This window comes from Leopardus geoffroyi, chromosome X (assembly GCF_018350155.1).
Source record: "Leopardus geoffroyi isolate Oge1 chromosome X, O.geoffroyi_Oge1_pat1.0, whole genome shotgun sequence".
In the NCBI taxonomy this organism is placed as follows: Eukaryota; Metazoa; Chordata; class Mammalia; order Carnivora; family Felidae; genus Leopardus; species Leopardus geoffroyi.
In genome coordinates this window covers 53,774,165-53,797,388 of record NC_059343.1, presented here as the reverse complement: position 1 = coordinate 53,797,388, position 23,224 = coordinate 53,774,165, and the positions used below count along the sequence as shown (strand labels likewise).

General features: G+C 38.1%; 1 protein-coding gene across 7 annotated transcripts in view; it reads right to left on the bottom strand.

The window, feature by feature from the left end:
• Positions 1-23,224, bottom strand: part of HEPH (hephaestin) — an 85,480-nt gene that overhangs the window by 5,472 nt on the left and 56,784 nt on the right. For all 7 annotated transcript variants that reach the window (XM_045471361.1, XM_045471355.1, XM_045471360.1 and 4 more), the window contains 4 exons: positions 5,509-5,615; positions 3,914-4,139; positions 1,254-1,393; positions 173-335 (listed from right to left, as the gene is read on the bottom strand). In XM_045471361.1, coding sequence (XP_045327317.1) covers positions 173-335; positions 1,254-1,393; positions 3,914-4,139; positions 5,509-5,615 — 636 coding nt within the window. The remainder of the gene's footprint in view (positions 1-172; positions 336-1,253; positions 1,394-3,913; positions 4,140-5,508; positions 5,616-23,224) is intronic.

Genomic DNA, 23,224 nt, shown 5'->3' with positions numbered 1-23,224 from the left:
GAGAATGAGAAATATAGTTGGGAGAACACCTGAGTGTGGCATGCACTGTCTTAAGTCCTGGTTCTTCTGGGATCAGAAAGACAGGGGTAAGGAATTTCTTGGGATTATCTGGTTCCTGTAGACTACATAAAGTATTCAAAGATTTCCAATCTTGGGGGAAGTTATACCTTACCTCTTTGGGACAAGACAGTAAAAAGGGTCTCCATGCCAGCATGGACATGGTCAGAAACGTGGCAGTGCATCAGCCATGTCCCAGGGTTGCTGGCTACCATCTCCACAACCTCAAAGGTCCCTGGGAACAGATCTACAACATCTGCACGATAGCTCTCTCCATTCTGCAAAAGAGATTGGGGTGGAGGAGAAGAAATGAAGGGTAAAGAGTTCATCTTAGAGCTTATAGGAGCTAAAAAAACTTGGATGTACAAATCAGGGACATGGGGCTCCAAGATTCATAGATCAGAGAGCAGCTTAACAAGTACAACTGATCCATCTCCTCTATAAATCTGCCCACACAAATTGAACCATCAGAGGAGACCCTATCTTCCTACTTTTCCTTAAAGTGTCCCAAAGGACACTTTGGGAGCTAAAATTAGTATCTCCATACTTTTTATCATGCTGACATCTGGGGAATTTGGCTTAATCCTTGACTCCTAGGAAGGAACTACTTATTTCCTTTAGAAATTTATCTCAATTTAGATTTCTCCTCTATGCTATCGTCTTTATCACACTTCTATATCTTTAAATCTATATCAATGCCTTCAACTCCCTTTCCCTTCAACTGCCCCCTTTCCCTAAGGCTAAAACTTCTTTTTCAAAACCTACATGTTGTTCCATGTAGCTTCTGAATTGAAGTTTCTTATAATGGGATAAGAACTTTCATAGATTCTGAGACATCACTATGAAATTTCTTGCTCTTAGGATCACTGTTTAATGGCACTACAGTCCTTGACTGATGTTCAATTACTTCGGTTTCTTCAATCTACTTACACCACAAATGAGCTACTCACTTCTTCTTTTTTTCCTTTGAGCTACTCATTTCTTCTATGTCAGAGGGGAAAGCCAAGGACTAGAGGGAAGTGACTAACCCTGGAGTACACAGTCAAACTAGAATTCCCAGTTCAATTCTCCATGTACAAGACCTCTCCTCTTTTAACTATTATCTTGTTCCTTAAGAAGCTATCCCTTTCTTCCTTAATGACTGTCAAAGCATTCCTCTAATTGTTCCTGAGGTACTCAGCCCTTTGCCAGCTCACCCGATATAGGAAGCTCTCTGCATGGAAGTGGATAGTGTGTAGGTCAATATCTTGGCCCATGGCCAGCATGTACCATGCCACTCGTTCTCCTTGGTACATGGTAAGACCCCTGAGGTTGCTGTAGAGCTTTCCATTAATGGCTGTAAAAAAAAAAATGTCTCATATCTTTTGTTTTGATTTCCCATTGCCATTGCCTTAGGGCTAGTCCCTATCATGTTTGATGATAACAATATCTTCTTAATTTCTCTAATCTCTATAACATTTGCATTCCATAAGTCTATCTTACACATTGGTGTTATAAGAGTGGTCTTTCTAAATATCTAATCTGACCATTTCTTTCTACTGCTTAAAATACTATAATAGATGCCTCATGCCTAAAAGATCAAGCTCCTTAGTTCAGCCAACGAGGTCCTTCACAATATAAGGCCAAACCACCTTCTCATATTCATTTCCCATTATCTAACACATTTTTTCCAATGAAGGTGATTTATTCACCATCCCCAATATGGCCCCATATTCATGTTCTTTTTGTCCTTGCTCATGCTTCTGATATTTCCCCCTAGAAATCCTGCCTTCTTTTATTCATCTTTTCAAAGCCCAATCATAACTTTACCTTATCCAAGAACACTTCCTCGATCTAGCTCCTCTTAGTAACTCTCTTTCCCTTCATTTACTTCTACTTCTGAACTCCTCCAGTACTGTCTGTACCATATTTGGAAGTCACCAAAACCTCCCTTATATACTTACCTATCTTTAAATTGGTGGAAGCTCATATCCCCAACTGGACTATAGGTTACTAGTAAGCAGGAAATGAAAGTATATACTATACTAATATAGTTTCCTTATATTCTTCAGAGCACCCAGAAGACACCTGAGCCTACAATACATGTTAAATAAAAAGTACTTGCAATATTCTTGGAATTAATAATTATATTAATTGCATAGGCTTCATTATCTGTTTCTTCACAGGCCACATCCTATGCTCTAAAGACAACAAACTACTCATAGCCATGTTAATTCATATTGTCAGGACTATGCCCAGAGCACATTCCTGTGCCCCACATATTCTTATGGAGGGAAAGTCATTTTTACTCTACGTTTCAAGAGTGGAAATAATGGAAGGAACATTTATAACCTGTCATTTATTTACCCCAATCAAATTGTGAATTTGTAAAAAAGGAACTAAAGATGCTCAACTCTACCCTTTGTGAATCTTCTCTCTCTTGAATCAGTCTTGACATAGAAAATAATTCGAATTGATTTAATATTACATTGTAGAGAAGATTCTACTGCTGCAAAGGGGAGGCTATTGTTGTTTATCTATATCAATGTCAGGGTAGAAAATCTATTCCCTGCAGGAGGAGTATCAGCAAGCCCATTTAGCTTCAGAAATAAATTCAGTGTCCTTCTCAGGAACTAATTCTCAGGGAAACTAATTAGTTCTAATTAGTTCCTTCTCAGTAAGCCCACATTTGGTCATAAGCATCTCTTTTTTTTTTTTTTCTCAATTGTTTCAAGAATCTGGAAGGGAAAGGAACGATATATTATTTGTTTTCCCTCAGAATATAACATTATCTTTCTATCTTCAGTACCAGCATTTAGAAAGTGTTCAACAAATTCCTGATACATAAGTAGATGGATTGATGTCTGAGGAGTTTGGATGAATGAACATATAAACAAAAAGATAGAAATGGGCATTAACCAAACAAATGGACACTAGCAAGTTGTAAATGTGCCCTAATTCCCTTTTTCCCCTGGGCAACTAATTTCTCTGATTTGTCAGAAGATACAAAGTTCACATTGTTCAGTTTGTGAATCTTCTATTTCAATGTGAATCATTTTTATCTCCAGCAAGGGGACATAGCTAGAATCAATGCGACAATGAGATATTAATTTTGAGTTCCATTGGAATCACTATCAAAGCTGCACCTTATCCTCACGTCAAAGAAATATTACACTAGAAAGGATGGTGAGAAATCACTTCACACATTTAAATGTATTTAAGTTCTCACTCTTATTTTAGATTTTCTTTTGTTTGTGAAATGCTACACAGATCTTTGAAACAAAGGAAGGCTTGGATGCACAATTTTCTTCCAAAATCCATTCAAGCATCAAAATCTCTTCATTGTATGTAATATAAATCCAGCATTATTTTCTCTGAGGTTCTTTCTTATTTGTAAATTGAAACTTTGTTGTGAAATTAGACTAAAAGACAAGCTGTCCTTCATTTGTCTATCTTGGAATCTATTGAGAAAGTACATTCCAGATGCAGGGGGCTAAAGAAATAAAATGATATTGAGAGACTAAACTCAGGATTTTGAAATAGAAGGACCCTAAACAACCAACCTACCAGGTACATTGAGAGTGACAAATTTCCATCTTTTTTTTCTGGTGTGTTAAAGTATGCTGGTGTCACTACAACAACTTTACAGAGTCAGCTTCTTGCTTTATGTGCACCTGATCTAATGCTGACTATTTATATATTTTGTGTATATAAATGTACAATAGTAGGAGACAGTTCTTTTAATTTGCCCACATACCACCTTCCTACTTTCCCATACTTTCAATTATGCTCCCTTAGGTAGTGATGGGCCTATCATATACCTCCATTAAACCAATGGGGAGTTCTTTGGAAGAAAGGTAGGTTATTTTCTACAGACCATGCATTTTATTGCTTTCCAAAAAAGTCTCATTCCATAGGTTAACACGGCCTGGCTCCTGGGCCCCATGGGTTGCTACATTCTCCTCTAGATACCAAGACTGGTTCTCATCAAAGATCAAGAATAACAAGGCAAATTCTCTGTCCATGTCACTCCGTCCTCCATAAGGCTCCAGGATGCCCTTTCGGCAGATGGTCAAGGGTCCAACAAGACCACTATACATGTCCTGAGGATGGGAGGAAGGGGAAGACAGTAAATCAAATGGAGTTGTTCCTGGGTAGCAGTGTTGTACATGGTGCCAGACTGACTTCTAAGTCAAGCCTACTGTACTCAGCACTTGATCATAATGTCTTACATTTATAAGCAACTCTAATATATTATCTGAATTCATCCTCAAAATAATTTGAGATACAGATAAGAGGTACCTATGCAACCTATGTTTTAGCTAGGCTGGCCTATCCATTGACCTCCAAACTCACAAGGCACTTTCACAACCCAGTGCCTTTCCTTATGTTGTTTCTTCTTTGTATAATGCCTTCCCTCTGCCACATACCTTATCTTAAGGTATACTGCTATTTAGTATTCAAGGCTTAAAGTATGAAATACATGTACCTTTCATTGTGGTGCATTCTCCAGCTTCCCTTTAATCATCTCCTCCAACCAAAAGTGATCACTCTCTCATGGGCCCCTCACAGCACTATTATATGGGTTCTTTTATTATTTTTTAAAGTTTATTTATTTATTTTGAGAGAGAGAAATAAAGAGCACATGAGCAGGGGAGAGGCAGAGAGAGGGAGAGAGAAAATCCCTAGTGGGGCTCAAACCCACTAACTGTGAGATCATGACCTGAGCTGAGGTCAAGGGCTGGGTGTTTATCCAATGGAGCCACCCAGGCACCCCTCTATTACATGTTTTTTTAAGGAGCTGTTAGTATTTTACTTATTTGTATATATAAAATATATATATATATATTTACATATACATATAATATATATTTATATAAATAAATATATGTGAAAATAAATTTATATTATATTTAATTTATGTTATATTATATTGTTATTTATTATAATTATAATATATTTAATTATATATATATACATATATAGATATGATTGAAGATGGGAACTGTGTCTTACATTTTTATCATCCAAAGCACCAAATAAAATCCCTAAAATATAGTAGTCTCTCAATAAATTATTGCTGACAGATGGTTGTGAATGGTTGGATAGATAGATACACTCACTTTCCAGATGAGGAAATGGGGAGATAATGCCCTATCAAAATTCACTCCAAAAGCAATATTGAAACAAATTTTGGGACTAAAACTCCAATTGTTTGACAACCAATCCTAGGCTTTTTAAATGGGAACATACTCACCTATAGGATTCAAAAGGAAAAAGAAAAGAAAAGAAACAAAGAAGAAAACCCTTAGGACAAAGATATGGTGCTACCTATTCCCTTCATCCCTCCTTCTGTCTTTAAAATAAGTACCACATTTGAGGAATTTTCCGCAAACTCTGGGCTGCATTATTTCAGGGTTGGGCTCTGCCCATTTATGAGACTTACCTCCAAGAAAGCAATATTGTCTTTACCTTGATGGGATCCACTGCAGAATAATAGATCCAGGAAACACAAGCAGAATCATTAGGCCCTGGGCCAGATCTTTCTGGGATGTTCCATTGGTAAGTGAGAACCTCACCTAGGAAGGGTAACAGGGATCTCCAGTTGGGCCAAATCAACTTTTTCCCAACTCTCAGGTTTTCCAAGAGGCTATGGTGGATGAGCCTCAGGACTTTTAAGATCTTTTTCCATTATTTCCATACCAGTCTCCATTTTAGTTTTATGATATTGCTCTTCTAACTCCTGGGACACATTCAGCCTCTCTTCTATACCCCTATCTTTAAAAGTCCAGTTCCAATCCCCTGGTAAATCCACTCTGATATTGTTCTTTCATCTTATAATGTCTTCCCTCCTTCCTTTTTTAGCATGCTTTGTTCTCCTTTTCTTGCTGCTGCTTCTTATATTCAACTATTTTCCCAAGGCTGTCTCCAGTTCTCTTCTCGGTTTTTTTTTTTTTCATACTCTCTCTATGAACGCTTTTAGCTACCTTTCTGGTGTCAATTATGAACTATGTATTGATGACTCTTAAATACTTAACCAGAACTCCCTTGCTAACATTAAGCTCCAATCTGAAATTTTTAATTAGATACTGAGCATCTTTTAAAGATTGTCCTGACAACACATCAAAAACTAAAATTGTTCTGAATTCACTTACCTCCTTTGAAAAAAGAACCTATTACTCAATCTGTGTTCCCAGTATCTAGTAATGATAACAAAACCCTCCTACTTACCCACACACAACACTTTAGTTTTTGTCTTCTAACCTTTACACACTCCACATGCAACTAAATAGTGAGTTCTACTGATTGTATCTCTACAATATGTTGTGTTGCCATGCTCTCCTCCTTCCAATTCCCAAGAATATTGCCCTCGTATAGACCTTTATTTTCTCAACCAGACTATTACAAAAACCCCTAACACGTTTCTCTGCCTCCAAGTTTCGTCCTCTCCAATCCTTCTTCCAACTGATGCCATATTACTTTTATAACATTTCTATTGAGATAGAATTTGTATACCATACAATTCAACCATTTAAAGGGTACAATTAAATGTTTTAGTATATTCACAGAATTTTGTAATATAACCACATCAATTTTAGAAAGATAACTACCTCTGAAATAAAATCTTCACTCTTTCGCCATCATTCTGTAATCACCCACTCACTCGAGCCCTGGACAACCACTAATCTATATCTTTATAGAGTTACCCATTTTGAGTATTTTATACAAATTCAGTTATATAGGATGGATGTCAGCAAATTAGCAGAGTAAGAAGGTCTCAATGCTCATTTCCTTCCACGATAACAACAAAAATAAGGAATAAGCAACTATATACTCACAAAAATATATCTGAGAGAGCTCCAGAATATATGAAATAATTATAACAACCCAGGGGCAAAAACTTGAACATGGCCATACAAAAAAGTATAGGAAGTATCTTACCTACCTTGTCCCAGTCTGGTGCAGCTGGTACCAAGAGGGAAAACTCATGGGGGAAAAGAACAGAAGGTGAACCCCAGCAGCCCTCACCACCAGGGAGTCCTTCTTGGCACTGACCCCAGTTGATGGTGCTGCCTGGATCCCATGCTGCTCTGCCACTTCAATAAGGAATCATTATGACTTTGCCCCAACCCAAGAAGTTGTATCTTATCTGCATCCTCAAAGGAGCTGTCATTCCCTTGCTCCCCAAGAAGGATCCTCCACTGCACTGCCCCCTAAGGATCCACTATCCATCTTCTTTCCCCCAAGGAATCACAGGTTATTTGCTTCCAGTTCCGCAGTCATTTCTGTTGTATTTCATCAGAAAACGAGCTGCTACTAGTCTACTCCCTTAGAAGGAGACACCACCACTGCATCCTCCCAAGAAGAAGCTGCTACCACTACATGCCCCACACCCAGAAAAAAAAAAAAAAAAACTGCTGCCCTTCTCACTGTCCCCCTGAGATGCATCAGTGCTGAATTTCCCAGAAGGGCCCCTTGTTTCTTTGCCTAACCCCAGAAGGAGCCGCTAGGGCTCCACATTCCCCTCAAGAAGCTGCTTCATTCAACTTGCCACCCAAAGAGCCACATTCTGCTCTCCCATAAAGAGCTATTAACAACCTCAACCCGCAAGAGGGAGCCACTGATGTCCCTTCACCCCACAAGGAGCCAACACCTTTGTGTTCTCCAAGAGTAGGAACCACTAATACATTGATCCTCCATGTAAGAAGCTGCTGTTGCTGAGCCCTCCAAAGGGGTCAGCTCTGCAATGGTTAGAAAAGGAACCACTGATGCTTCGCTCCATCCAGAGGCAGCGGCCATCTTTCACTTTCTTGATGGTACACTTTGAAGCACAAAAGTTTTTGATTTCAAGGAAGTCCAAATATTTATTTATTTATTTATTTATTTATTATTTAGTCACTTGTGCTTTTAGTGTTATATTTAAGAAACTTTTCTAACTCAAGGTCACAAAGATTTACTGTTATGTTTTAAAAGTTTTGTAGCTTTAGTTCTTACATTTATGTGCTTGGTTCATTTTGAGTTAGTTTTTATATATGGTAAAAGGTAGGGGGTATGATTCCATTGTTTTGTATATAGATATTTAGTATGTTCCAGCATCATTTGTTGAAAAGACTATTATTTTTCCATTAATTAGTATTGGCACCCTTTTTAAAAATTAATTTGCCATAAATATGAGGGTTTACCACACGGTCTTGATTATTGTAGCTTTTTATAGTAAATTTTGAAATTGGTATGCCTAAGTTCTCCAACTTCATTACTCTTTTTGAACATTGTTTTTGCTATATTATTTCAATCTTCCTAAACTTCTGTTTATTCATGTTATTCTTCTGTTCAAAATTTTAATGGCTCCCTTATATCCAAGTAATGAAGCTCAAACACTTCATCCAAACATCCAAGCCCTGATAACTCAGACCTAACCTACCTTTTAGCCTTAATTTTTACTCTTCCTACTTTTGCAAAATATACACTGGCAAAATTTAACTAATTGTATACTTTAACATATCCCATACTTTCACATATCTGTGACTTGATCATGTTCTTCTCATTACCTAAACTATTCTCCAACCTCTACATTGAATTCTAGACTCCTTTATTCAATTTCCTACTTGATATTTACATTTGTTTAATTTTCATCTCAAACTAAACATATCCAAAGTACATCATTGACTTCTCCCTCAAATTTACTCCTCCTATCTCAGTAAATAGTGAAACCAGTTGTTGAAACCAAAACTCAGGAGTTATTTTTTTAAATAGTGTTTATTTTTGAGACGGAGAGAGACAGAGCATGAGTGGCGATGGGCAGAGAGAGAGGGAGCCATAGAATTCAAAGCAGGCTCTGGGTTCTGAGCTGTCAGCACAGAGCCCAACGTGGGGCTCAAACTCATGAACCTGTGAGATCATGACCTGAGCTGAAGTCAGACGCTTAACCAACTGAGCCACCCAGGCGCCCCAGGAGTTTTTATTCTTTTCCCCTATAGCTCATATTTATCAGCGAGTTATGAGGGATATACCTAAGAAATATATTCCCTACCCATCCACTTCTATTTGTCACCACTGTTAATACCCTAGTCTATGCCATCATGTTCTGTCACCTGAATAACCATAATAAACACCTAAATGGTCCCTCATAACACATGACCTACATAGCAAGAAATGTAATCCTTTAAAATATAAAGTGGACATGAGGCACCTGGGTGTCTCAGTCGGTTGAGCATCTGACTTCAGCTCAGGTTATGATCTCACAGTTTGTGGGTTTGAACCCCGTATCGGGCTCTGTGCTGACAGCTGAGAGCCTGGAGCCTGCTTCAGATTCTGTGACTCCCTCTCTCTCTGCTACTCTCCGTTCATGCTCTCTCTCTGTTTTTTAAAAATGAATAAACATTACAAAAAAAAAAAAGAATATTTCCTCAAAGCCATTGGTTTGAAAAACAAGAGGGCCTGAATTTTGTCAGTTCTGGCAGTCACCCAGGCTTAAAGCCTGGAGTTTAAAGGTCAATTAGCTTACCTGGGATAGAGCTTGGAGGGCACTTCACTGCTCCTGGTAAGAAGGCATGCAAATAATTCTGGGGCAGAGAGCATGGAAACAACTACTGAAAAATGCCTGGGGACCACAGGGGGAGGTGATTTGGTTTTCTCAGAGTGTGTCTCTGAGATGCAGTGTTCAGGGAGACACCTCTCTGGGAAAAAAAAAACAGCTGGCAGCTGCCATCTCCCTCCCCCACTCTTCAGTATAAACACAGAAACACCTGCAGGAAGTGGCACAGCACCAACTCTGCCTAACTTGTTTACACCAAGTCCCACCATCTTCGTTCTGGTGGAACTGCCTTTCTCAGTCACGTTAGTCTCAATTCCAGTACTGTGGGCCCTTCCCCAGAAGACCAGCACAAACATCTGCCCACACCATTTCTCCAGACCAGAGAGTTTTCAGGGCCTCAGTTACTGTGGAAGGGATGACAGGACTCATTTCACAAGCAGATCAGAGCACACTGAATTAAAACTTGCCACATTCAGGCCAGAATCAAACACTGCCCACATCAGGCAAGAATGACTACATATTACTGGCCTGAAGGATAGAACAACCAAAACAACATCAGAGTGCATACAGAACACACAAGAGAAATTCCATGCAACACCAGGCACTGGACATTGCATGATATCTTCTTCATAGGGTCATTATTGTTAGGAGCAGGAGACATAGCTGTCTTTTCCAACACAGAGAAGAAGACAGACACTTAGACAAAATGTGAAGAAAGAGGAAATTATCCCAAATGAAAGAACACAATAGGTGAAAGACAGAGATCTAAGCAAAACAGGTATAAGTAACATGTCTGATGGAGAACTTAAAGCAATGATTATAATGATACTCACTGGACTTGAGAAAAGAATAGAAGACATCAGTGAGACCCTTACCACTGAGATAAGAATTAAAAAGATTCAATCAGAGATGAAGAGTGCAATAAACAAGTTTAGAAGCACATTTGGTGCAGGGGCATCTGGGTGGCTCAGTCAGTTAAGCATCTGACTTCATCTCAGGGCATGATCTCATGGTTCATGAGTTTGAGCCGTATGTCGGATTCTGTGCTGACAGCTCAGATCCTGGAACCTGTTCTGATTCTGCGTCTCTCCCTTTCTCTTCCCCTCCCTGACTCACACTATCTCTCTCTCTCCCTCTCTGTCTCTCTCTCTCAAAAATAAAGAAACATTATTTTTTTTTTAAAAAGAAACATGCTTGATACAATAAACAGCAGGCTAGAAGCAGAAGAATGAATTAGTGACTTAGGAGACAAAGTAATGAAACTGAACAAAAAAACACTGAAAAACAAAGTATGTAACACAAGGATAGACTTAGGGAACTCAGTGACTCCATCAAATGTAGTAACATTTATATTATAGGAGTCCAAGACGGAGAATAGAGAGAAAGAGAGGCAGAAAATTTATTTGAAGAAATAATCGTTGAAAACTTCCCTAATCTGGGGATGGAAACAGACGTTCCAGATACAAGAGTCACAGAGAACTCCCATCAAAATAAAGTAAAGCAGACCAACACCAAGACATACTGTAATTTAATTGTCAAAATATAATTACAAATAAAAATCTTAAAAGCAGCAAGGCAAAAGAAGTTCTTAACTTACAAAAGAAAACCCCATATGGCTAGCTAAATATTTTTCAACATAATCCCAGCAAGTCAGAAAAGAATAGCATGAATGAAAATAAAAACTCTGCAGCCAAGAATTCTCTATACAGCAAGGCTATAATTCAGAATAGAAGAGATAAAGAATTTCTCAGACAAAAAACAAACAACAACAAAAAAAAACCCACATAAACTCATAAAGGAGTTTATGAACACTAAAGCAGTCCTACAAGAAATATTAAAGGGAAAACTTTGAGTGCAAAGTAGAGACCAAAGTGACAGTGTAAACGCAGGAAAAACCAAAGCAGTAAAAATGAATATTTATGTAAAAATCAGTGAGGGAACAGACATGTACAAAAAGGATATAAAATATAACATACACCTGAAATATGGGGAGAAGAGAAGTGAATGTGTTCAAACTTGAATGACCATCAACTTAATATAAACTGATATTTCCAGAAGAGTTTATATACAAAGCTAATGGTAACCATACATCAAAAATAACTAAAAAACATACAATGAATAGCTAGAAAGAAATCCAAATATATCACTAAAGAAAAACAGCAAAACACGAAAGACAAAAAGACAAGAAAGGATCAGAGAAAATTTCCAGAAACAACAAAATAAGTAATAAAATGTCAATCAATGCATATCTATCAACATTACTTTATTTTTTTTATATGAAATTTATTGTCAAATTGGTTTCCATACACCACCCAGTGCTCATCCCAAAAGGTGCCCTCCTCAATACCCATCACCCACCCTCTCCTCCCTCCCACCCCCCATCAACCCTCAGTTTGTTCTCAGTTTTTAACAGTCTCTTATGCTTTGGCTCTCTCCCACTCTAACCTCTTTTTTTTTTCTTTTTTCCTCCCCCTCCCCCATGGGTTCCTTTTAAGTTTCTCAGGATCCACATAAGAGTGAAACCATATGGTATCTGTCTTTCTCTGTATGGCTTATTTCACTTAGCATCACACTCTCCAGTTCCATCCATGTTGCTACAAAAGGCCATATTTCATTTTTTCTCATTGCCACGTAGTATTCCATTGTGTATATAAACCACAATTTCTTTATCCATTCATCAGTTGATGGACATTTAGGGTCTTTCCATAATTTGGCTATTGTTGAGAGTGCTGCTATGAACATTGGGGTACAAGTGCCCCTATGCATCAGTACTCCTGTATCCCTTGGATAAATTCCTAGCAGTGCTATTGCTGGGTCATAGGGTAGGTCTATTTTTAATTTTCTGAGGAACCTCCACACTGCTTTCCAGAGCGGCTGCACCAATTTGCATTCCCACCAACAGTGCAAGAGGGTTCCTGTTTCTCCACATCTTCTCCAGCATCTATAGTCTCCTGATTTGTTCATTTTGGCCACTCGGACTGGCGTGAGGTGATACCTGAGTGTGGTTTTGATTTGTATTTCCCTGATAAGGAGCGACGCTGAACATCTTTTCATGTGCCTGTTGGCCATCCGGATGTCTTCTTTAGAGAAGTGTCTATTCATGTTTTCTGCCCATTTCTTCACTGGGTTATTTGTTTTTCGGGTGTGGAGTTTGGTGAGCTCTTTATAGATTTTGGATACTAGCCCTTTGTCCGATATGTCATTTGCAAATATCTTTTCCCATTCCGTTGGTTGCCTTTTAGTTTTGTTGGTTGTTTCCTTTGCTGTGCAGAAGCTTTTTATCTTCATAAGGTCCCAGTAGTTCACTTTTGCTTTTAATTCCCTTGCCTTTGGGGATGTGTCGAGTAAGAGATTGCTACGGCTGAGGTCAGAGAGGTCTTTTCCTGCTTTCTCCTCTAAGGTTTTGATGGTTTCCTGTCTCACATTCAGGTCCTTTATCCATTTTGAGTTTATTTTTGTGAATGGTGTGAGAAAGTGGTCTAGTTTCAACCTTCTGCATGTTGCTGTCCAGTTCTCCCAGCACCATTTATCAAAATTACTTTAAATGTAAATGGACTAAACACTCCAATCTAAAGTCATAGCGGGTCAGAATGGATTAAAAAATAAGTCACATCATATGCTGCCTACAACAGACTCATTTTAGACCTAGAGACACCTGTAGATTGAAAGAGGGGAGAGGAATTGGATTTTGAAGATGGTGACGTAGGAGAATGCTGGGCTCACCACGTCCTTCTGATCACTTAGATTCCACCTATACCTGCCTAAATAACCAAGAAAACCGCCAAAAGACTAGCAGAACAGAGTCTCCGGAGCCAAGCACAGCTCAGAGAGTGGGAAGGCTTGAGGACAACTGGAGGGAGAGTTGCTAAGCCCCAGGATGATAGAGCTCAGTTTGGCGGGGAACAAAAGCACTCGCCAGCACCATCTCCCTCGCCCATCCCCCAGCCATAATCCCAAAGGGAACCAGTTCCTGCCAGAGAACTTGCTTGCACCTCACAAAGACCCAACCTGTGCTTTTGCAGATCCACACCTCTGGTGGTGGATCTGACTCCCTCCTGCTGCCTCAGGTCCCCTCCCGAAGCTGATCACTGAAGGAGAAGCTAGCTAAGCCTGCCCCTCCCGCCCCCGTGCACCTTGCCTATCCACCCCCGCTAATACGCCAGATCCCTAGCACCACAAGCCTGGCATTGTGCAAGTAGCCCAGATGAACCACACCAACCAACAGTGAATCCCGCCCCTAAGATAGGGAAAGAGAAGGCACACACCAGTCTGACTGTGGCCCCAGCAGTGGGCTGGGAGCAGACAATAGGTCTGACTGCAGCCCCACCCACCAAGGCAAGTTGTTCAAGACAGCACAGGGGAAGTGCCCTGCAGTTCTGCACCACTCCAGGAACTATCCAAAATGACCAAACGGAAGAATTCCAATCAAAAGAATCTCCAGGAAATAACGAGAGCTAACGAACTGATCAAAAATGATTTAAACTATATAACAGAAAGTGAATTTAGAATAACGGTCATAAAACTAATCACTGGGCTTGAAAACAGTATAGAGGACAGCAGAGAATCTATTGCTACAGAGATCAAGGGACTAAGGAACAGCCAGGAGGAGCTAAAAAATGTGATAAACGAGCTGCAAAATAAAATGGAAATGACCATGGGTCGGATTGAAGAGGCAGAGGAGAGAATAGGTGAACTAGAGGATAAAATTATGGGAAAAGAAGAAGCTGAGGAAAAGAGAGATAAAAAAAAAATCCAGGAGTATGAGGGGAAAATTAGAGAACTAAGTGATGCACTAAAGAGAATCTACGCATAATTGGTATTCCAGAGGAGGAAGAGAGAGGGAAAGGTGCTGAAGGTGTACTTGAGGAAATCATAGCTAGGAACGTCCCGGATCTGGGGAAGCAAAAAGGCATTGAAATCCAAGAGGCACAGAGAACTCCTTTCAGATGTAACTTGAATCAATCTTCTGCAGGACATACCATCGTGAAACTGGCAAAATACAAGGATAAAGAGAAAATTCTGAAAGCAGCGAGGGATAAACGTACTCTAACATATAAAGGGACCTATAAGACTAGTGACCGATCTCTCAACTGAAACTTGGCAGGCCAGAAAAGAATGGCAGGAGATCTTCAGTGTGATGAATAGGAAAAATATGCAGCCGAGAATCCTTTATCCAGCAAGTCTGTCATTTAGAATAGAAGGAGAGATAAAGGTCTTCCCAAACAAACAAAAACTGAAGGAATTTGTCACCACTAAACCAGCCCTACAAGAGATCCTAAGGGGGATCCTGTGAGACAAAGTACCAGAGACATCGCTACAAGCATAAAACATACAGACATCACAATGACTCTAAACCCGTATCTTTCTATAACACTGAATGTAAATGGACTAAATATGCCAACCAAAAGACATAGGGTATCAAAATGGATAAAAACACAAGACCCATCTATTTGCTGTCTACAAGAGACTCATTTTAGACCTGAGGACACCTTTAGATTGAGAGTGAGGGGATGGAGAACTATTTATCATGCCACTGGAAGCCAAAAGAAAGCTGGAGTAGCCATACTTATATCAGACAAACTAGACTTTAAATTAAAGGCTGTAACAAGAGATGAAGAAGGGCATTATATAATAATTACAGGGTCTATCCATCAGGAAAAGCTAACAAGTATAAATGTCTATGCACCGAATACGGGAGCCCCGAAATATATAAAACAATTACTCATAAACATAAGCAACCTTATGGATAAGAATGTGGTCATTGCAGGGGACTTTAACACTCCACTGACAGAAATGGATAGATCATCTAGATACACGGTCAATAAAGAAACAAGGGCCCTGAGTGATACATTGGATCAGATGGACTTGACAGATCTATTTAGAACTCTGCATCCCAAAGCAACAGAATATACTTTCTTCTCGAGTGCACATGGAACATTCTCCAAGATAGATCACATACTGGGTCACAAAACAGCCCTTCATAAGTATACAAGAATTGAAATCATACCATGCATACTTTCAGACCACAATGCTATGAAGGTTGAAATCAACCACAGGAAAAAGGCTGGAAAACCTCCAAAAGCATGGAGGTTAAAGAACACCCTACTAAAGAATGAGTGGGTCAACCAGGCAATTAGAGAAGAAATTAAAAAATATATGGAAACAAATGAAAATGAAAATACAACAATCTAAATGCTTTGATGCAGCAAAGGCGGTCCTGAGAGGAAAATACATTGCAATCTAGGCCTATCTCAAGAAACAAGAAAAATCCCAAATACAAAATCTAACAGCACACCTAAAGGAACTAGAAGCAGAACAGCAAAGACAGCCTAAACCCAGCAGAAGAAGAGATATAATGAAGATCAGAGCAGAAATAAACAATATAGAATCTAAAAAAAACTGTAGAGCAGATCAACGAAACCAAGACTTGGTTTTTTGAAAAAAATATATAATTGATAAACCTCTAGCCAGGCTTCTCAAAAAGAAAAGGGAGCTGACCCAAATAGATAAAATCATGAATGAAAATGGAATTATTACAATCAATCCCTCAGAGATACAAACAATTATCAGGGAATACTAGGAAAATTATATGACAACAAACTGGGCAACCTGGAAGAAATGGACAAATTCCTAAACCCCACCCTCTTCCAAAACTCAGTCAGGAGGAAATAGAAATCTTGAACAGACCCATAACCAGTGAAGAAATTGAATTGGTTATCAAAAATCTCCCAACAAATAAGAGTCCAGGACCAGATGGCTTCCCAGGGAAGTTCTACCAGACGTTTAAAGCAGAGATAATACCTATCCTTCTCAAGCTATTCCAAAAAATAGAAAGGGAAGGAAAACTTCCAGAATCATTCTATGAAGCCAGTATTACTTTGCTTCCTAAACCAGAGACCCAGTAAAAAAAGAGAACGACAGGCCAATATCCCTGATGAATATGGATGCAAAAATTCTCAATAAGATACTAGCAAATCGAATTCAACAGCTTATAAAAAGAATGATTCACCATGATCAAGTGGGAATCATTCCTGGGATGCAGGGCTGGTTCAACATTCGCAAATCAATCAACGTGATACATCACATTAATAAAAGAAAAGATAAGAACCATATGATCCTGTCAATCGATGCAGAAAAGGCCTTTGACAAAATTCAGCACCCTTTCTTAATAAAAACCTTCGAGAAAGTCTGGATAGAAGGAACATACTTAAAGATCTTTAAAGCCATTTATGAAAAGCCCACAGCTAACATCATCCTCAATGAGGAAAAACTGAGAGCTTTTTCCCTGAGATCAGGAACACGACAGGGATGTCCACTCTCACCGCTGTTGTTTAACATAGTGTTGGAAGTGCTAGCATCAGCAATCAGACAACAAAAGGAAATCAAAGGCATCAAAATTGGCAAAGAGGAAGTTAAGCTTTCACTTTTTGCAGATGACATGATATTATACCTGGAAAATCCAATAGACTCCACCAAAAGTCTGCTAGAACTGATACATGAATTCAGCAAGTTGCAGGATACGAAATCAATGTACAGAAATCAGTTGCATTCATATACACTAACAATGAAGCAACAGAAAGACAAATAAAGAAAGTGATCCCATTCACAATTGCACCAAGAAGCATAAAATACCTAGGAATAAATCTAACCAAAGATGTAAAAGATCTGTATGCTGAAAACTATAGAAAGCTTATGAAGGTAATTGAAGAAGATATAAAGAAATGGAAAAACATTCCATGCTCATGGATTGGAACAATAAATATTGTCAAAATGTCAATACTACCCAAGCTATCAACACATTCAATGCAATCCCAATCAAAATTGCACCAGCATTCTTCTCAAAGCTAGAACAAGCAATCCTAAAATTCATTTGGAACCACAAAAGGCCCCGAATAGCCAAAGCAATTTGGAAGAAAAAGACCAAAGCAGGAGGCATCACAATCCCAGACTTTAGCCTTTACTACAAAGCTGTCATCATCAAGACAGCATGGTATTGGCACAAAAACAGACACATAGACCAATGGAATAGAATAGAAAACCCAGAACTAGACGCACAAATGTGTGGCCAACTAATCTTTGACAAAGCAGGAAGGAACATCCAATGGAAAAAAAACAGTCTCTTTAACAAATGGTTCTGGGAGAACTGGACAGCAACACGCAGAAGATTGAAACTAGACCACTTTCTGACACCATTCACAAAAATAAACTCAAAATGGATAAAGGACCTGAAAGTGAGATAGGAAACCATCAAAACCCTAGAGGAGAAAGCAGGAAAAGACCTCTCTGACCTCAGCCGTAGCAATCTCTTACTCGACACATCCCCAAAGGCAAGGGAATTAAAAGCAAAAGTGAACTACTGGGACCTTATGAAGATAAAAAGCTTCTGCACAGCAAAGGAAACAACCAACAAAACTAAAAGGCAACCAACGGAATGGGAAAAGATATTTGCAAATGACATATCGGACAAAGGGCTAGTATCCAAAATCTATAAAGAGCTCACCAAACTCCACACCCGAAAAACAAATAACCCAGTGAAGAAATGGGCAGAAGACATGAATAGACATTTCTCTACAGAAGACATCCGGATGGCCAACAGGCACATGAAAAGATGCTCAACGTCGCTCCTCATCAGGGAAATACAAATCAAAACCACACTCAGATATCACCTGATGCCAGTCAGAGTGGCCAAAATGAACAAATCAGGAGACTATAGATGCTGGCGAGGATGTGGAGAAACAGGAACCCTCTTGCACTGTTGGTGGGAATGCAAATTGGTGCAGCCACTCTGGAAAACAGTGTGGAGGTTCATCAAAAAATTAAAAATAGACCTATCCTATGACCCAGCAATAGCACTGCTAGGAATTTACCCAAGGGATACAGGAGTACTGATGCATAGGGGCACTTGTACCCCAATGTTTATAGCAGCACTCTCAACAATAGCCAAATTATGGAAAGAGCCTAAATCTCCATCAACTGATGAATGAATAAAGAAATTGTGGTTTGTCTTCCTATTACTTTCTAATCCTTTCTAATATGACTTCTTTTCCACCAATTGAAAATAACCAGCCTCTCCCTTTTTGCTATATCCAATGAGAAATTTTCCATTCTTATTTAACTTCTCTGAAGCACTTGAAATTGTTGATCTTTTCACCCCTGACATTATCTTTTTAACATGTTTGACACCATCTTCTCTCTTCCAGTGTCTTGCTCACTTTTTCCCCAGGCCTAATTTTTAATCTTTGCCTCCCTTAAAAATAGGTCTTCCTAGAATCTTATTGTAGGATTCTTATGATTTCATTTAATGTACTCTTCTAAGGAAGCTGTGTTCGTTACTTTGGTTTCAATTATACTTAAATGTTTATGCCTTTCAAATATATTCTTTCAGTTTTTATCTTTCTCCTGAGCTTTAGACCTTTGTGACTATTAGATGCCTCTATTCGGTTGACTTACAAACATTTCAAATTCAACAAAGTCAAAAATGAACACATCATTATCCAATCTCCCCCATCCCACGTCACATTCTCCCCATGTTTCCTATCTTGGATATTGACATCACTATTAGGTTCTTAAAGCCAAAAATGTGGGTATCATTTCAGAACTTTGGGTATCTTTCCAAAATCCTTTACTTTCTCCCCTTCAATATTCAATTAGTCACTGAATCCTATTGATTTCACTTCATTGATCTTTTTTAGAGCCTATCCCCTTTCCTCTATCCCAACTATCACCACTCTTACTAGGTCATTACATATTGCATTCCCTACAACCGAACTTTTTTTTTTCTCTGTGATTCTTCTGTACTATACCTTTACCTGTATGCTTTTTCATATCCTTCAGATCAGTGGTTCTCACATTGCTCTGAGTTTTTCTGATCCATCAACACAAGAATTACCTGGAAACTTGTTTGAAAACCACTTTTTTTAGAGAGAAAAAGAGAGAGTTCAAGAGCACAGGAAGGGCAGAAAGAGAGGGAAGGAGGGAGAGAGAGACAGAGAGAGACAGAGAGACAGAGAGAGAGAACACCAAAAAGGCTCCACACTGTCAGCACAGTGCCCAATGTTGGGCTCAATCTCACGAACTGTGAGGTCATGACCTGAGCCAAAATCAAGAGTTGGACTCTTAATTGACTGAGTCACCCAGGTACCCCTTGAAAAAACACATTCTTAAACCCCATACCAAACCTACTGAATCAAAGATTCTTGAAATTGATCCCAGAAATTTACTAAATTTTGAAAACTACTGATTTAAATCTCATCTGATGTATCATCTGCTCTGGAAAACTACCCTTGACAGTCTAAATATTAATTAGGTACCTTTTCTTTTTTGTCCTTTTTTCATTACAAATTGTATTTAAATTCCAGTTAACATAAAGTGTAATATTAGTTTCAGATGTAGAATTTAGTAACATCATTTACATACAACTCCTGGTACTCATCACAATTGTCCCCTTTATACCTATCACATATTTAAATCATCCCCCCACCCAACTCCCCTCTGGTAATCATCAGTTTTTTCTCTCTGGTTAAGAGTATGTTACTTGGTTTTCCTATTTTCTTTTTCCCCATATATCTATTTGTTTAGCTTCTTAATTCTCCATATGAGTGAAATCACATGGTATTTGTCTTTCTCTGACTGATTTATTTCGCATAGCATAATATCTTCTAGCTCCATCCACATTGTTGTAAATGACAAGATTTCATTATTTTTATAGCTGAGTAATATTCATTATATATTATATTCATTTGACACATACACACACACACACACACAGACGCACCCACCCACCATATGTTCTTTACACATTCATTGGTCAATGAACATTTGTGCTCTTTCCATAATTTGCCTACTGTTGATAATGCTACTATAAACATCCAGGTGCACGTATCCCTTAAAATTAGTATTTTTTTAACCTTTGGGTAAATACCTAGTAGTGAAATTGCTGGATCATAGGACAGTTCTATTTTCCACTTTTTTTTGGAGGAACCTCAATACTGTTTTCCAAAATGGCTGCACTAGTTTGTATTCCCACCAACAGTGTAACAGAGTTCCTCTTTCACCACATCTTCACCAACACCTGTTATTTCTTGTGTTGTTAATTTTAGCCATTCTGACTTGTTTGAGGTGATAGCTCATTGGAGTTTTGATTTGTATTTCTCTGATGATGAGTGAGGTTAAGCATTTTTTCATGTGTCTATTATCAATCTGTATATTTTGATAAAATTTCTTTTCATGTCTTCTGCCCATTTTCAAAGTGGATTATCTGCTTTTTTTGTTGTTGAGTCTGATAAGTTCTTTATATATTTTGTACACAAACCATTTATCATATATGTCATTTGCAAATATCTTGTCCCATTCTGCATGTTGACTTTTAGTTTGTGATTGTTTTCTTCACTGTGAAGCTTTTTATTTTGATGAAGTCTCAATAGTTTATTTTTGCTTTTGATTGTTTTATTTCCAGAGACATATCTAGGAAGAAACTACTATGGACGATGTCAAGGAGGCTGCTACCTGTGTTCTTCTCTAGCGTTTTGTCTCACATTTAGGTCTTTAATCACTTTTGAATTTATTTTTGTGTATAGTGTAAGAAAGTGGTGCAGTTTCATTCTTTGCTTATGTTTATGACATTCTTTGCTGTCCAGTTTTCCCAACATAATTTCTTGAAAAGACTGCATTTTGTCCATTGTATATTCTTTCTTACTTTGCCAAATATTAATAGACCATATGGTTGTGGGTCCATTTCTCGATTTTCTGTTGTGTTCTATTGATCTATGTGTCTGTTTTTTTTTTTTTTTTGTGCCAATAACATACTATTTTGATAAATTCAGCTTTGTAGTGTAACTTGAAGTCCAGAATTGTGATGATTCCAGCTTTGCTTTTCTTTGATAAGTTTGGCTATTTTGGGGGTATTTTGTAGTTCCATATAAATTTTAGGATTGTTTGTTCTAGCTTTGTGGATAATGCTGGTAGGATTTTTATAGAGATTGCATTAAATGTATAGATTGCTGTGGTTAGTATCTACATTTAACAATATTTGTTCCTCCAATTCATGAGCATGGAATGTTTTTCCATTTCTTTTTGTCATCTTCAATTTCTTCCATCAATGTTTTATATTTTTCAGACTACAGATCTCTCACTTCTTTTCTTAGGTTTATTCCTACACATTTTCTTCTTGGTGTATTTGGAAATGGGACTAATTCCTTGATTTCTTTGTGCTGCTTCATTATCAGTGTACAGAATGCAAGAGATTTCTGTACACTGATTTTATACCCTGTGATTTTAATGAATTTGTGTATCAGTTATAGTAACTTTTTGGTGAAGTCTTTCAGGTTTTCTATATTGAATATCTTGTCATCTACAATTACTGAAAGTTGTACTTCTTCCTTGCCAATTTGGATTCCTTTTATTTCTTTTTATTGTCTGATTGCTGAGTCTAAGACTTCCATTACTATCTTAAATAATAGTGGTGAGAGTGCACACCCCTATGCTTGTTCCTGACCATAGAGGAAAAGCTCTCAGTTTTTACTCCTTGAGGATATTAGCTGTGTTTTGTTTTGTACAAGGCCTTTAGTATGTTGAGGTATGTTCCCTCTAACCCTACTTTGTTGAGGGTTTTTATCATGAATGAATGTTGTACTTTTCAAATGCATTTTCTACATCTATTGAGAAGATCATATGTTTATCTTTTTTTTTATTAATGTGGTGTATCAAATTGATTGATTTTCAAATATTGAGCCACACTTGCATCCCAAGAATAAATCCAAGTTGATCATGGTGAATGTTTCTTTAAAAAAATTTTTTAATGTTCATTTCTTTTTGAGACAGTGCGAGTGGGGGAGGGGTAGAGAGAAAGGGGGACACAGAATCTGAAGCAGGCTCCAGGCTCATAGTTGTCTGCAGCATAATGCCCGATGCAGGGCATGAAACCGCAAACTGTAGGATCATGACCTTAGCTGAAGTCAGACACTCAACTGACTGAGCCACCCAGGCACCCCTGAATGTTTCTTTTAATGCACTTTTGGATTTGGTTTGTTAGAATTTTATTTATTTATTTTTCATTTGTTTTCATCAGGGTTATTTGTCTATGCTCTTTTTGTAGTGGAGTATTATCTAGTTTTTGTATCAGGGTAATGCCAGGGTTATTTGTCTATGCTCTTTTTGTAGTGGAGTCTTATCTAGTTTTTGTATCAGGGTAATGCTTGTCTCATAGAATGAATTTGGAAGTTTCCTTGCATTTCTGTTTTTTGGAATAGTTTGCAAAGAATAGGTATTAACTCTTCTTTAAAATGTTTGATAGAATTCACCTGTGAAATTATGTGGCTCTGAAGAATTTTCATTCCTGGTTCAATTTATTCCCTTATTATTCTGCTGTTTGAGTTTTCATTTCTGTCTGTTTCAGTTCTGGTAGTTCATATGTTTCTAGGAGTTTATCCATTTCTTCTAGGTTGTCAAATTTTTTGGCATATAGTCTTTCATAATATTCTCTTATAATTCTATTTCTCTGGTGTTGGTTGTTTTTCTCCTCTCTCTTAGTTGTAATTTCATTTATCTGTGTATTTTCTCTTTTTTGTATGTGTGTCTAAAGCTTTATAAATTGTATCAATATTTTCAAAGAAGCAGTACCTTGCTTCATTTGCCTGTTCTGTTTTTTCTTCTTAT